General features: G+C 33.5%; 1 protein-coding gene across 1 annotated transcript in view; it reads left to right on the top strand.

Annotated features, from left to right (window-relative positions):
- The window catches only part of Cdc16 (cell division cycle protein 16), a 141420-nt gene that overhangs the window by 66689 nt on the left and 60862 nt on the right, over nt 1–13869 (top strand). The window contains exons 6-8 of the mRNA XM_090412526.1: nt 1690–1849; nt 7242–7333; nt 9909–10042. Of these exons, the coding sequence (XP_090268652.1) occupies nt 1690–1849; nt 7242–7333; nt 9909–10042 (386 nt within the window). The remainder of the gene's footprint in view (nt 1–1689; nt 1850–7241; nt 7334–9908; nt 10043–13869) is intronic.

The following is a 13869-nucleotide window of genomic DNA, read 5'->3' as shown; positions in this document are numbered from 1 at the left end:
TCCCCAACAAGGACCAACTTTTCCTTTTTCATTGTGTAGTTGCTTTTTCTAAAGCCTCAAAAAATTCCTCCACTTCTACCTTAATAGAACCTTCTGTGGGACCATAGGCACAAATAAATCTCATTGTCCAGTTCCCCATTCTCATATTTGCCCACATTAATCTACTTGAGACTGACTGCCATTCAAGAAGATTAGCCTTGTATTTTGTGTTGAATACTATGGCTACTCCTTCTTTTCCTTGATTTTCATTGCCTGAATATAACATTTTGTATTTATTTCTCAGAAAGATCTTACCAGTTTTGGTCTTTTTTGTTTCAGTCACCCCTATTATGTCGATCTGGTACTTATCTAATTCCTCAGCTATCTCCATTTCTTTGCCATTCAGGCTTCTTACGTTGATAGTACTGATCTTTAACTCTGGTGATGTTGAGGTGGGGTTTGTTTTCAGATTTGTTCCAGTAGCTGACTTTTCGCTGTATGCCCTGGTTCCCTGGCGAAAACAACGGGGGCCTTGTTTAACCGGGCGACGCCCCAGCCGGCATGAAATTTTGTCATGTTGTACATCATTCTATATTTTGGTTTAACCAATAAGAATACAATTTGGTCGGCTAAATCCCAAATTGCCAGCCCATCCTCGTCCGTTCAGTATCCAAGTAGATACCCAACAGGGTGCACCACGAGAAGGTGAGGATTGGACATTAGGTCAGAAACCCTGGTCAGTTCTCTGCATTCCTTTAAAGGCTATGTGGAGGTCTCCTCTCAGTTATACAGCTTTGACCCTTAAGCACCCCTATGTGTTTAGATTTCAGTATTATATTGATTAAATATTGAGTAAACTAGTGAGTTACAGTTGTTTTATAATAATGATATATTATTACATTGCACTGAATTTATTTAGATGAAATTACACTATATAGGGAATCTAAATGGTATGCTTTAACATTTGTGAAATCATGTTTATTTTATTATTTTTGTGTGCATTGACTCCCACCTATGAAAGGTTGTAAGCCTATAGTACATAAGTACTATGGGTGGGCTAAGGATTTATTTTTTAATTAATTTAATTTTATTTTTTTTTATCTAATCCAGAAACCCTGCTATAAAAGATCAAAATGGAACTTTTTCAAGTTGCTTCAGGCCTCTAATAAAGTGATGATGATAATTATAATAAAATTGCTTTGTCTCACACAAAGCAATGAAATTCATCTTCTACCTAATGACAATCACAAACACGAATGCCCTCACTGGGATTCGAATCCACAACCCTTTGTGCGGGAGACCAGATATGTTAACAACTCTGCCAACCAGACTCGCAAAACCAGTGGGAATCTGCACCGTGTGCTACTGTTAGCTAGCTATGCATTTATATCGATGGTAGTAGTAAGATGGCTAATTAATTAAAAAATAATAATAATAATAATCCTATTCCTTTTAATTCATTATTGTTTACCAGTTTATGAAGTAGATTCATATTAATTCGATACATATTGGTGTTGTTCATGTTAATTTATATATACACCACATAAATACACACTCTATATTTTGTGGAAACTGACTTTTTAATTAATGATGGTCCTCAATATATTTGAAATAGATTAAAACTTCTTTATATTCTTAAATTTCATTTTGGTGTTTTGGCTTCAAATGATAACATCTTAAGTTACTGAAATATTGCTTGTATATTTGCAGTTAGAAAGTTCTATACAGATGTTAAGAGCACAAATATATGAGGCCATGGATAATAGAGGATTAGCAACTGAATGCTACAGACTTGCAATAAAATCAGATATATTTTGCTATGAAGCATTTTCTGCTCTTGTTCAACACCAGATGCTGTCTAAGCAGGAAGGTATCCTCTCTCTCAAGTCTTATGCAAATCAAAGATATTTTATTTGATTTTAGATTGTTTCTCAACTGTTTCAGACTGTATTAGTCATACACGTACCAGCCACTGAATTAGAAACCTTTATGTAGATATACCTAAATCACTTACGCAGCATATGTGCAGAATACTTGACCACTTGCATCACCACATGTTCTAGGCAACTGTTTAAGAATGCTGCTGGTTAGTAATTGTCAATAGTGTTGAGCACAATGAGAAAAACAAAGGATCCTTTGGCATTCAATAAAAGGCTTATTGTAGGTGCCTGTATTATTCATGTCATGCATCTCACATGCACAGGGAATTGAAGAGGATCAGTATTTGACAGCTGCATGCTTATACGTAAAATAAAATAAAAGGTTCTAATTCAGTGGCTGGTGTGTGTGTGTGTGTGTGTGTGTGTGTGTGTGTGTGTGTGTGTGTGTGTGTGTGTGTGTGTGTGTGTGTGAAAAGATATATATACATACACACAGTTCACCATTGAACTGCGTGGTCCACTTATACACAGATTTTTTTCAATAAATATCTTGGAAAAAAATTTTGGAGATTTCTGACAATTTGAAAAAACTTGCAAACGAACACCACATAGCTTAGAAATATCGAAAAAATTAAGAAAAAGTTAGATTGCAAAAATATACACAAATCTATTATAAAAGTTAAAATTTATCAAAGCTTATGCACACAAATGCTTACAGACCATATGTGGCACTATTAAAAGCTGAAAGAAATGTAAACAGCAAAAAGATGCAGTATTAAATCATAACTGAATAAAATTAACTGTTATGAATTTATGTTAAATTTAACTAATTAATTAGCATAAAAATAAATTTATAACAATTCATTTATTATTATATAGGCTAGGCTACCATAAAGCAATCATATTGCTGCTGCTTTATTATCAATGCATGAATTGTTATACCTGTAAATAAATATGAATTTCTTTTTCACATTATGTTTTCATTTTTGATGTCTAGCGTTAATAATACATAACAATCTGCAGTGTTTTGTCACATATAAGACAATATTGATATAGGTATTGACAGACAGACAATTCATCTTGTAAACAGATGACGGAAACTTACAGTATCGATAAATACAGTACAGTGCTGTAAATGTATTTTCTCTTCCTTATGATTTTTTTTAATAACATTTAAGAATATAGTATATAATACATATAACATACAAAATATGAGTTAATCAACTGTTTATGTGGGGGTGCTTAAGGGTCAACACTATATAACTGAGAGGAGACCTCCACATAGCCTTTAAAGGAATGCGGAGAACTGACCAGGGCTTCTGACCTAATGTTTAATCCTCACCTTCTCGTGGTGCGCCCTGTTGGGTATCTACCTGCATACTGAAGGAACGAGGATGGGCTGCCAATTTGGGATTTAGCCAACCAAATTGTATTCTTATTGGCTTAAACCAAATTACAAAATGATGGTATAACATGAAAAAATTTCATGCTGGATGGGGCGTCGCTCAGTTAAACAAGACCCTCATTGTTTTCGCTAGGGAACCAGGACGAACAGCAAAAAGTCAGCTACTAGAACAAATCTGAAAGCACACCCCAACTCAACATCACTAGAATTAAAGATCAGTACTATCAACATAAGAAGACTGAATGACAAAGAAATGGAGCTAGCTGAGGAATTAGATAAGTACCAGATTGACATTATAGGGGTGACTGAAACAAAATAGACAAAAACTGGTGAGATCTTTCTGAGCAATAAATACAAAATGTTATATTCAGGTAATGACAATCAAGGAAAAGAAGGAGTAGCCATAGTATTCAACACTGAATACGAGGCTAATCTTCTTGAATGGCAGGCAGTCTCAAATAGAGTGATATGGGCAACTGAACAATGAGACTTATTTGTGCCTATGATCTCACAGAAGGTTCTGCTAAGGTAGAAGTGGAGGAATTTTTTCATGCTTTAGAGAAAGCAACTGACACAATGAAAAAGGAAAAGTTGGTCCTTATTGGGGATCTAAATAGCAGAGTAAGAAATGATTGTCAGACATACAAAAATATTTTGGGAAAATTTGGAGAAAAGAGCAAAGCTAATAATAATGGCAAATACCTGTTGAATTTCTGCTCAGGTCATAGACTGGTTATTACTAACACCATGTTCCAACATAAAAATGTGCACAAATTCACATGGAGAGAAGAGGCAAGGAATAAGAAAAGTCTCATTGACTATGTTATTTGTGATAGTGATGTTTTCTCCCTGGTGCAGGACGCCAGAGCGTACAGAGGATTTGAAATTGGAAGTAATCACTATTTAGTCTTGAGTAGGATAAAATTGAATTTCATATTGAAAAGAATAACATGTAAGAAAGTTTTAAAGCGAATAAAAGTTGAGCAGCTCTCAAATGTGAACTGTAGACTAAAATACACAAAAATTATTGAAGAAAAAATGAAAGAGTTTGAGAACAGCAACCAAACCTTGGAGATTCTGTGGCAAGCCTTGAAAAAAACACTGATTGATTCTGCCAGAGAGGCATGTGGTGAAGTTGTCTGCAAGGATAGAAAAATCAGAGCTCAGTGGTGACACAGGAAGTTAAAGAGGCAGTGAAGGAAAAGAAGAAAGCATATCAAAAGTTCCTGTCAAATAAGTCAGCATGTGCTCTTAGAGAATACAGAGACAAATCTAAGAAAGCTTAAACACTGTGTAAAACTAGCTAAACAAAAGTCATGGGAGGACTTTGGCAAGAACATAGAAAATAAATATCAAGAAGGTGGTAAGATATTCTGGAGGTTGTTGAATAAGCTTAGAAATGGAGGAAAGAGTGTTGTAAAAGGAATTAGAGATTATAAAGGTGACATGAAAACAGGAGAAAAGATATCCTTGGAGTATAGAGTAATTACTTCGAAAATGCTAAATGAAACAAGCAGTGATAGCACAGTGTTAAAAAAACACAGGAATACATATCCATACTTGAAGTAGAAAAAGCCATGAAAGGCCTGAAATGTGCAAAGGCAGTAGGAGAAGGTGATATTCGGCAAGAAATGCTGAAGTATGGTGGTGTAAAAAGAGTTAGAGATGATAAAGGCTGCATAGTTCAGAAAGCCTGGACAGAGGGGCGAATTCCCGATGATTGGAATAGAGCTCTCATAGTACCCATATATAAAAAGGGAAATTAAACTGAATGTGAGAATTACATAGCATTTCATTACTGAGTGAGAAACAGTTGAGAAGAATTGTGGAAGAAAAGTTTGGTGAAGAAAAAGCTGCATTCAGGCCAAATAGAGGATGTCAGGGTCAGATCTTCACTTTACGACAAATAGTTTAGAAAATACAAATTAAGTTTTGGCGATCTGGAAAAGGCGTATGATAAGGTGCCAAGAGAGAAGCTATTCAATACGCTACAGTTATATGGTGTAAATGGGGCATTATATCAAGCAATACTTAGTCTTTATTTGAGTTGTAAGTCAGCAGTTAGAACTGAAGAAAGTACAGAAGATGGTTTAATGTTAAATCTGGTGTGAGACAAGGATATACATTATCCCCTCTTTATTATCTATAATGAATAACAGAAGATCACATTATGAAGGAAAGTGGTATTAAACATGATATCAAAATTGGAGATGTTAATGGCAGCTCTTTGCTTTATGCGGATGATGTTATACTTCTAAATAAATCCGCTACAAGTCTGCAAGATTCCCTGACTAAATTGAATAACTGTTGTAATAGATATGGTATGAAGGTCAGCAATACAAAGAGAAGAATAATGAAAATAGGCAGAATCGTTGAAAATGTCAACTGCATTTTGAATGGTGAACCTGTTGAAAAAGAAAACATTTCAGCTACTTAGGCATGAGTTTTAGTGAAGATGGCAAATTAAATATGGAAATAGACAACAGAATCAACAAAGCTGGTATGGTGGGAAGTCAATTGAATAAATTCATATGGAATAAAAGAGAAATTAGTCGGAACACTAAATTAGCTGTATGCAGGACAGTGTTCAAACCAGTCTTAACTTATGGATCTGAGAGCTGGGTCAGAAGTAAATCACTTGACCAAAGACTGGAGACCACAGATATGAGAGTCCTAAGAGAGATTGGAGGCATGAACAGATGGCATCAATGGCAATATCATATTAAAAATTAGGATATTAGAAAAGAACTTGACATTGCCAGCAACCAGGAATGCATTAGCAGAGCTAATCTCAGGTGGTATGGTCATTTAAATAGAATGGGTGAGGAAAGATTAGCAAAACAAGTGTTCTCTGCAAGGTTGGTAGGAAAACGACCCAGAGGAAGACCAAGATATAGGTATATTGATACTATTCAAAGTGCCATAGACAATAGAAATATAAGATCTGATAATGTTGGCGTCTTGACAAGTAACAGACTGATTTGGAGGAAAATTGTAAATAGGAAGTTAGTAATGATGTAAATTTTTCATGTAGTACTATCATATCTTGTATAACCAGTGATGAGCTGTGGAAATTTTTACAAAGGGCTCACTTCGTCATCCAAAAAAAAAAAAAAAAAGGCGTATTTCACACAAAAACTTTTATTAATACAAATCGTGTACAAATTCCAATCAAAAAGCATGAGAGGACAATCAACCTCTAATTTGACAAATGCTATCATTTTTAAACAAATATTTCATGATCTAAACATGAAATATTTGCACACAATCAACTGTGTTAATTTATCTTACATAAGAAAAACATTTTTTAACTATCAAAATATAATAAGAATGAAATCTTTTATAAAACATTTGATTGGCTACCAGAAGGGAGAAGGGTAAAGATAGTGCATGTGCTTATTTTATTTTCAAACTTGGGTGCATTCGTTATAGAGGAGTTGAAACAATAATTCCAAATAATCTATACACTGCCTAATAGACTAATTTTTGTTAGGTTACCATATGAGTTTGTTGCTTAATATATTTAAAAAAAAAAAAAAAAAAAAAAAATTTTTTTTTTTTCGAAAAAATAAAAAAGTAAACAAGAAAGGATCACACGAGCCCCTTATAGCTCATCACTGTATACACCTCTTTGAGGATACATGGTAGGAATTTGATGATGAACCGCTTATGTTATCAGTAAGGTTTCTTGTCAACGGTAGGCTATTAGTAGTTAAGTTTTTGGGGAGTTAAAATTTATATCCAAATTTCTATTGTGCTGGGGATTGGTGGCCCTAATCCCCATGTTCAAGGGTCAACTGTGTGTGTGTTTAAATTTTTTATTTTTTTAATATAGGAACTAGTACTAATTCTCAATTCAAATTACAATTGTAATTAAAAAAAATCACAATTCACCATTGTAATTATTTTAATATACTTAAAATTGCAGTACTTTGTGTGCCAGCTGTTCATATAACATTGTTTCTTTAATTTTTTAGAAGTGCAGCTACTTACAAGCTTGCCATATTTTAAATATCCTCCTGAAGAAGCAGAGCTTGTAAAATTTCTTTATGAAACCCAGCTAAAGAAGGTAAATATTTGTAATGGGATTTCATTATACATAAAATATAATCTAAGTTCCTACCTAAGGAAAACAGGATTTCTTTTTCTTATGTTGAGATTAAAATTAAGAATAAGAAATGTTGATCGACAATTGGTTCAGCAGCCTTAACCTACTGAACTCTGAATCTTGCATGACAAGATTCAGAGTGAATTTGAGAGATGATTGTTCTAGATATAAAGAGTTAAATCTCTTCCAGGAAAAAAAAAAGATAAAACAATTGCAGCAGTTATATAACTCAAGCTAATATTTGAATTGCTTTCTCCTTTATTTAAACTAGCTTCTATTTATTTTTTTTTTAATTAAATTTTATTTCAAAAATACTGGATCCCATCCACTTCTAGATGAATTCAAATGGTGCTGAGGTATCCCCTTCTAGCTTGTTATCTTAATAGCACAAATGAATAGATGTTTTGGAAGCTTCTTAAAATATTTGGATAGTTTGGTTATGTGTAGAATGTGAAAGTATCTATTCAAAATTGGATGGAATAGAATTTGTATGCATTGAAACAAAACTCAAGCACAAACTTAACGCACCAGGTTCTGTAACTGATTGCAGATGTGTATTCATTCACTCTGTTTTGCTGCATGTTAAGTAATTGTGAAGAACCAAAGAAGACAACTTCACTTTATATGTTAAGTTTTGTGGAAAATTGGATTCAAGTTATAGTCTGACTTTGCATACTATAAGAATGCAGTTAGAGTATGGGTCATTGTGAACCAGGGGAATTAGATTTTCAAAACTTAAATAATATGCCTTATCACAGTCGGTAAGTAACTTTCTGATCCTAATCTACCAAACAGTAGATCAGATGTCAGATGCACACACACACACACACACAGACATACTATATTCTAAAAGTATTTGGTTATCTCTCCAAAAATTAGTGAGCTGTATAAGCCATACATATATTTAAATGTACTAAAAAAAACCAAATCTCGCACAAAAAGGTGAGATCTTTCTAAGTTACAAATACAAAATGTTATATCATAGCAATAATAATAGGAGAAAAGCGGGAGTAGCTATAGTATTCAACACTAAATGCGAGGATAATCTCGTTGAATGACAGGCAATATCAAGTAGAGTGGTGTGTGCAAATATCAGAATGGGGAACTGGACAATGAGACTTATTTGTGCTTATGGTCCCACAGACGGTTCTACGAAGGAAGAAATGGAGGAATTTTTTGAAACATTAGAGAGGGCAGCTGGCTCAACGAAAAAGAAAAGTTGGTCCTTGTTGGAGATTTAAACAACAGTATAGAAAATGATTACCAGACATACAGAATGTTTTTGGAAAATTTAGAGAAAAGTACATGTTAAGTGCCTGCTGAATTTCTGTTTGGGCATGAATTAGTTATTACTAACACCATGTTCCAACATAAAAATGTGCACAAATTCACATGGAGAGAAGAGGCTAGGAATAAGAAAAGTCCCATTGACTATGTTATAATTGATAGTGATGTTTTCCCACAGGACACAAAAGTATACAGAGGAGTTGAAATAGGATGTGATCACTCTTTAGTTTTGAGCATAATCAGGATTGAGCGAAAAGAATCAGTTTTGAACAAAATCAGATAGAAAGTCCACACGTACATGATATGCTATACTATTAATATAGCATACCATGTATGTGTGGACTTACCTACATAGGCCAAACTTCAAGAAGCCTAGAAATTCGAAAGAAGGAACATGTCGGAAACGTCTATCATAATAGAACAGACACCTCATTTCATCAGACATCATTTCTCAACTTCAAAGCATTCAATAAATTGGGACAACAGTTCTATGCCATATATCGAAGAGGATTTTAGATGTAGAACCTTTAAAGAAGCTGCAGTAGTCCTACGAACAGGAAATAATCTCAATAGAAACCAGGGAATAATATTAAAAGACATGTGGAAAAATCTGTTAAATTCATTAAGTTTAATGGAACTAAATTACGCGAAAAATTATAAAATGTAACTTAATAACAATAACTAAGTCTTCATGCCTTATGTGTGTGATGTCACGCATGCTCTACAATTCGTCTAACTGTTTTTAAACCGTTACTTCATTCTTTTGTTGTTTGCATTTAATACTAGCATAACCTTTCTCGTCTTGACAAAGCTAGACAGTTACAGCTAGCGAAACTAGTAGACGATTTGTATATATGTTTATTAAATCCATGGTCTTAAAAATCAAATAGTATGTTTCAATTTTTAAAGCTTCAATATATTTTATCTTGTGTAACATGGACATTGTAAGGAGAAAGACCAGCAAGTACATCCCAAACATGAACAATAAGAATGAGTCATCACATAGCATGTGTTTACTAGCCCATGCTTTGGTCACCACTGAGTTGACAGGATTACACTATTAGTAATCAAATAATTGTTTCATCCATTGTTACATTGGATAAAATATATCAGTTTTTTAAATAAAATTCCATATTTTTTCTATGTGTAAGCTAGGTATCTAGAAATGTCATATGCATTTTCCCTTAGAACATTTTATTAACTTGTATATGAATAAATTGTTTGATAGTTTTCTTTTTTTCTTTTTAAGTATGACAAACCTTCTGAGCTGATAATTCCTACACAGATGAATAATCTTGAGGATAATCTAGATATAGCCACTGTTCTAGCAGAGCGATGTTATTACAATTGTGATTATCAAGAATGTCATGCCATCACTTCAGTGTAAGTTTTTAATATAAGAATTTTTGGATCTGTATTTGTGTGTTTGCCTGAACAGTACTATAATAGTTTTATATTTGTATTAAAGTATTCTGTATTATACTACTGTGCACTGTATATCTGTGACACAATTAAGATTTCAGAGTAGTTTCCAATCAACAGTTCTTGTAATATCTTCTAAAGCACTTCTATATGTTACAGAAGAGCAACAGTGTTGCTCTTCTGTAACATAGTTGCAAGAATATCATGACATTGTCCTTTGGTTTAGAAGACCAGAGATAACTTCAATTTTTATTATATCATTTAGCTAGTCTCCAGAAGCAGCAAGGCTTCCTTCCTAGAAATTCAGGTTTTTCATCTGCAAAATAGGCAAACTGGTGAGATGGAATGCTTGCTATTATAGTATGCCCACCGTTTATAGGTCTCTCCTTGGCATTTTGCCAAGAATAGTCGATTCATGCTGAAGGGGAGAAAGAAATGAAGAATGTACGAGTTGGTTGCCAACATGCGAAAACACGTGCTTTCTTGTCTGTCGCTGTACTAGTATAGTAGCTTGATTTTTGTTGTCGCTTTTTTGCATTTTTTTTTTATTATTAATTTGTATGATGGATCCAGTACAGTCAACAAGTTCTGTTGCTAAATGTTTCAGTAGCTCTTGCAAAAGAATATTGAATAATATGCTGACATTCTGCGAAAAATTATCGTCAGAAGGCTGTCTCCTTGTTCCCCTTTCTCAAGTCATAAAATGTGCAAGTGCAATTGCAGGCATATCGGGGTCGACTGTTAAAAGAATTCGTAGGGAATCAAAAGGTGAAGGTAAGCCAAAATTTAAATCTCCTAAAAAAAAAAAAGCACCAGAGAAAGAAATCATCAAAACCGTAGCTTTGAATGATTTTGATGTAGACATTATAAGAAGAACTATTCCTGAATTTTACGTGGTCGAGAAAAGAGTGCCAACTGTTCCGAAATTGATTCCTGTGCTAAAGAAAAAAATTAATTTTCCTTGGAAAAGAGAAACTTTAAGGAAAATACTTCATGAAATCGGATTTTGTTTTAAAAGGTCCCAGAATAAAAGGAACCTTATCATGGAGCGAAGAGTTCTCTCAACTGTAAGTTTAGAATATCTAAGTTCATTTGAAAAAATTTCTGTTTTTCTGTATAATTATTTTTATTTTATGGGAAACTTTCTTAAAAATAAACTTAGTTAAATTTTTGTTTTATGCTATACCTTTTTTAATTTTGTTAATACTCTACGTACATTTTTCCAACTGTTATACAAGCAAAATAGTTACACTTTAAAAACAGCAATGTTCGTAAAAGAAAAGCTAAATTTTTCGACCTGTAATAATAAACAAACTCATCTCAGAAGACAGATTGATTACCCTATTATCGGAATGAATTCTCCTTTTTCTGACATGTGCAGAAGTGTCGAAGGATCTCTAATCGGTGGGCAAACTATAATAAACACTATGCATAGTCTCATAGTTGTATCAGCTGTAATTCCAACCAACTCAGTTCCTAACTGAATTAACTACCAATATTTTAGTCTTCAACTGAGTCCTTCTCTGCTATTTTTGCTTCAAAAGAGAACACAAAGTGTTCTCTTTTGATATCTTTATTTTTCATATGATTCCATTGTGCTACCTCCTCAACTTCCTTAATTTTCTGCAGAATTCTTATATTTATGTTGCCCAGTTCTTTTAATAGCTGTATTATTTTAATCAGTTTCTCAGATGCACATAACAGTCACTTATATATTGCTAGATTTGACATTTCTTTCATTCCAAATTCATTTATTCAGCTGATTTCTTACTATACTAGCTTTAATTATTCCATTATATTTTTTCATATTTTATTTGCCATTAAAGTACAAAAACATTTGAATACAATAGATATAAATAGTTTTATTGAAAGTAGATGAATATTTCATACTGAAAATAAATCCATCCTCAGTTTAAGTAAATCAAACAATTTGTACAAAGTAAAATACAACAGAAGTTGTATTTTGGGAACTTCTGGTTAACTCAGAAGTTCCCAAATGCAGGACCCTACCTTTCAGGAGTTGAGTTGTTTTCTGGGAGTTTTGTGTTGTTGGTATCAAACACTTTTTAGCAACATATGGAAAAACATTTTTAAAATCCTTTGCTAGGTTGAAGTAGTTCAATTGTCCTGGCAATACTGTAGAATTCAGACTTGGTAGTTTTAGCAAGTAAACAAAAATGTACATTCTTATTAACACTTCTAAAGTGGATTTTTAAAATTGAAATTTGTTGGGAATATAGCATACAAGAAGCTGACTCTTTGCAGTGATACTTTATATGAAAAGTCTGTATTTAGCTTTATACTTAAAAAAAAAAATTATATAGTCATTATATAAAAATTATATGGCTAATTTTCATATAAATCTGTTTACTTGTGCTTGTTGTGGAAGTGGAGCATGAAATTTATAATGTATTTATGGGAGAACAAGATATAAAACTTTAAGAACCTCTTGGCTAACTACTAAAAGCTAATATGTAATATGTCTAGATGGCCTCTGGAATTACAGCGAAATCTAAAATCTCTACATCCATTAACACCACGCTTATACGGTGTAGTGTACCAAAAGTTCATAAAGTTGGAATTCCGCTCCACCCGATCATGGGCGGTATAAATTCTCCAACATACTTACTAGCCAAACACCTAGCCGGTCTGTTGAAAGAGAAGACAGATAAAGAAATCGGACTCTTTTATAAAGAATTCTAAGCATTTCAGTGAAAGATTTAAAGGTATCAACATCTCAAATACAGACATACTTGCAAGCTTAGATGTAGTGTCATTATTCACGAACGTATCAGTTGAAGAAGTGATTAAGATCATAGAAAATCTCTATCCACACACGACATTGCTCAGCTTTTCCGCCATTGTCTCAAATCAAACTACTTTTAAAAAGTAAACACAGTTATACCCCGACTTACACGAATCCAGAGTCACGCGGGTTCTTACATGTACGTATTCCTGTCCCGCTTCACGCCTCCTATCCCAATTGTATGTTTGTATATATAAATTACATGCAAAATTATACCATGAGTTACGCAAATTCGATTTACGCGCTTTTTGTTTTTTGTCTCACCTACCGTGTAAGGTGAGACAAAAAACAAAAAGCGGGGTTTTACTGTAATATAATGTATGAACAACTTGATGGCTTAGCCATGGGCAGTCCCTTGTCACCACCTTGCGTGGATCTGTTCATGAAAAAACTAGAAGCTGACATCATATCCAAAATAGATCCGAAACCATTAGTCTGGTGGAGATACGTGGACGATGCCTTCATTATATGGAAAGACACAGAAAATGCCTTACGTGAGTTCCTTCAAAAATAAATTTTTTCCACCAAAAAATCAAGTTCACGCTAGAGTTGAAAAATAACAATCAATTACCTTTTCTGGACAAACTAATAAAAAAAACAAAAGAATGGACAAATCAAGCTCACAATCTACCGCAAACCTACAGACACTGAACATTATCTTCATTTTAAATCTACTCGCCATCATGCACAAAAACTTAGCATTATACACATGCTTAAAAATAGAGGAACAAATATCATCACAGAAGAAAAAGATCTGCTTGATGAACTCCCACTCATATCTCAAACTCTAGTCAGAAATGGTTACCCAAAAAATATAATCCAAAAGATTCTCAATAGAAACAACCCACAGCGACAAACAACTTCTAGTCATGCAGTATACATCGTCCATTGTCATACCTTATGCTGGCTCAGTTTCAACAAAAGTAGCAAAAATCATGCTCTTTCAACATCAGGGTTGCCATCAAACCTATTGAAACTACAC

This window comes from Typopeltis vanoorti, chromosome 23 (genome assembly GCF_054136105.1).
Source record: "Typopeltis vanoorti isolate ZY-2024b chromosome 23, IOZ_Tvanoo_1.0, whole genome shotgun sequence".
NCBI lineage: Eukaryota > Metazoa > Arthropoda > Arachnida > Uropygi > Thelyphonidae > Typopeltis > Typopeltis vanoorti.
This window is presented reverse-complemented; position numbering and strand designations above follow the sequence as displayed.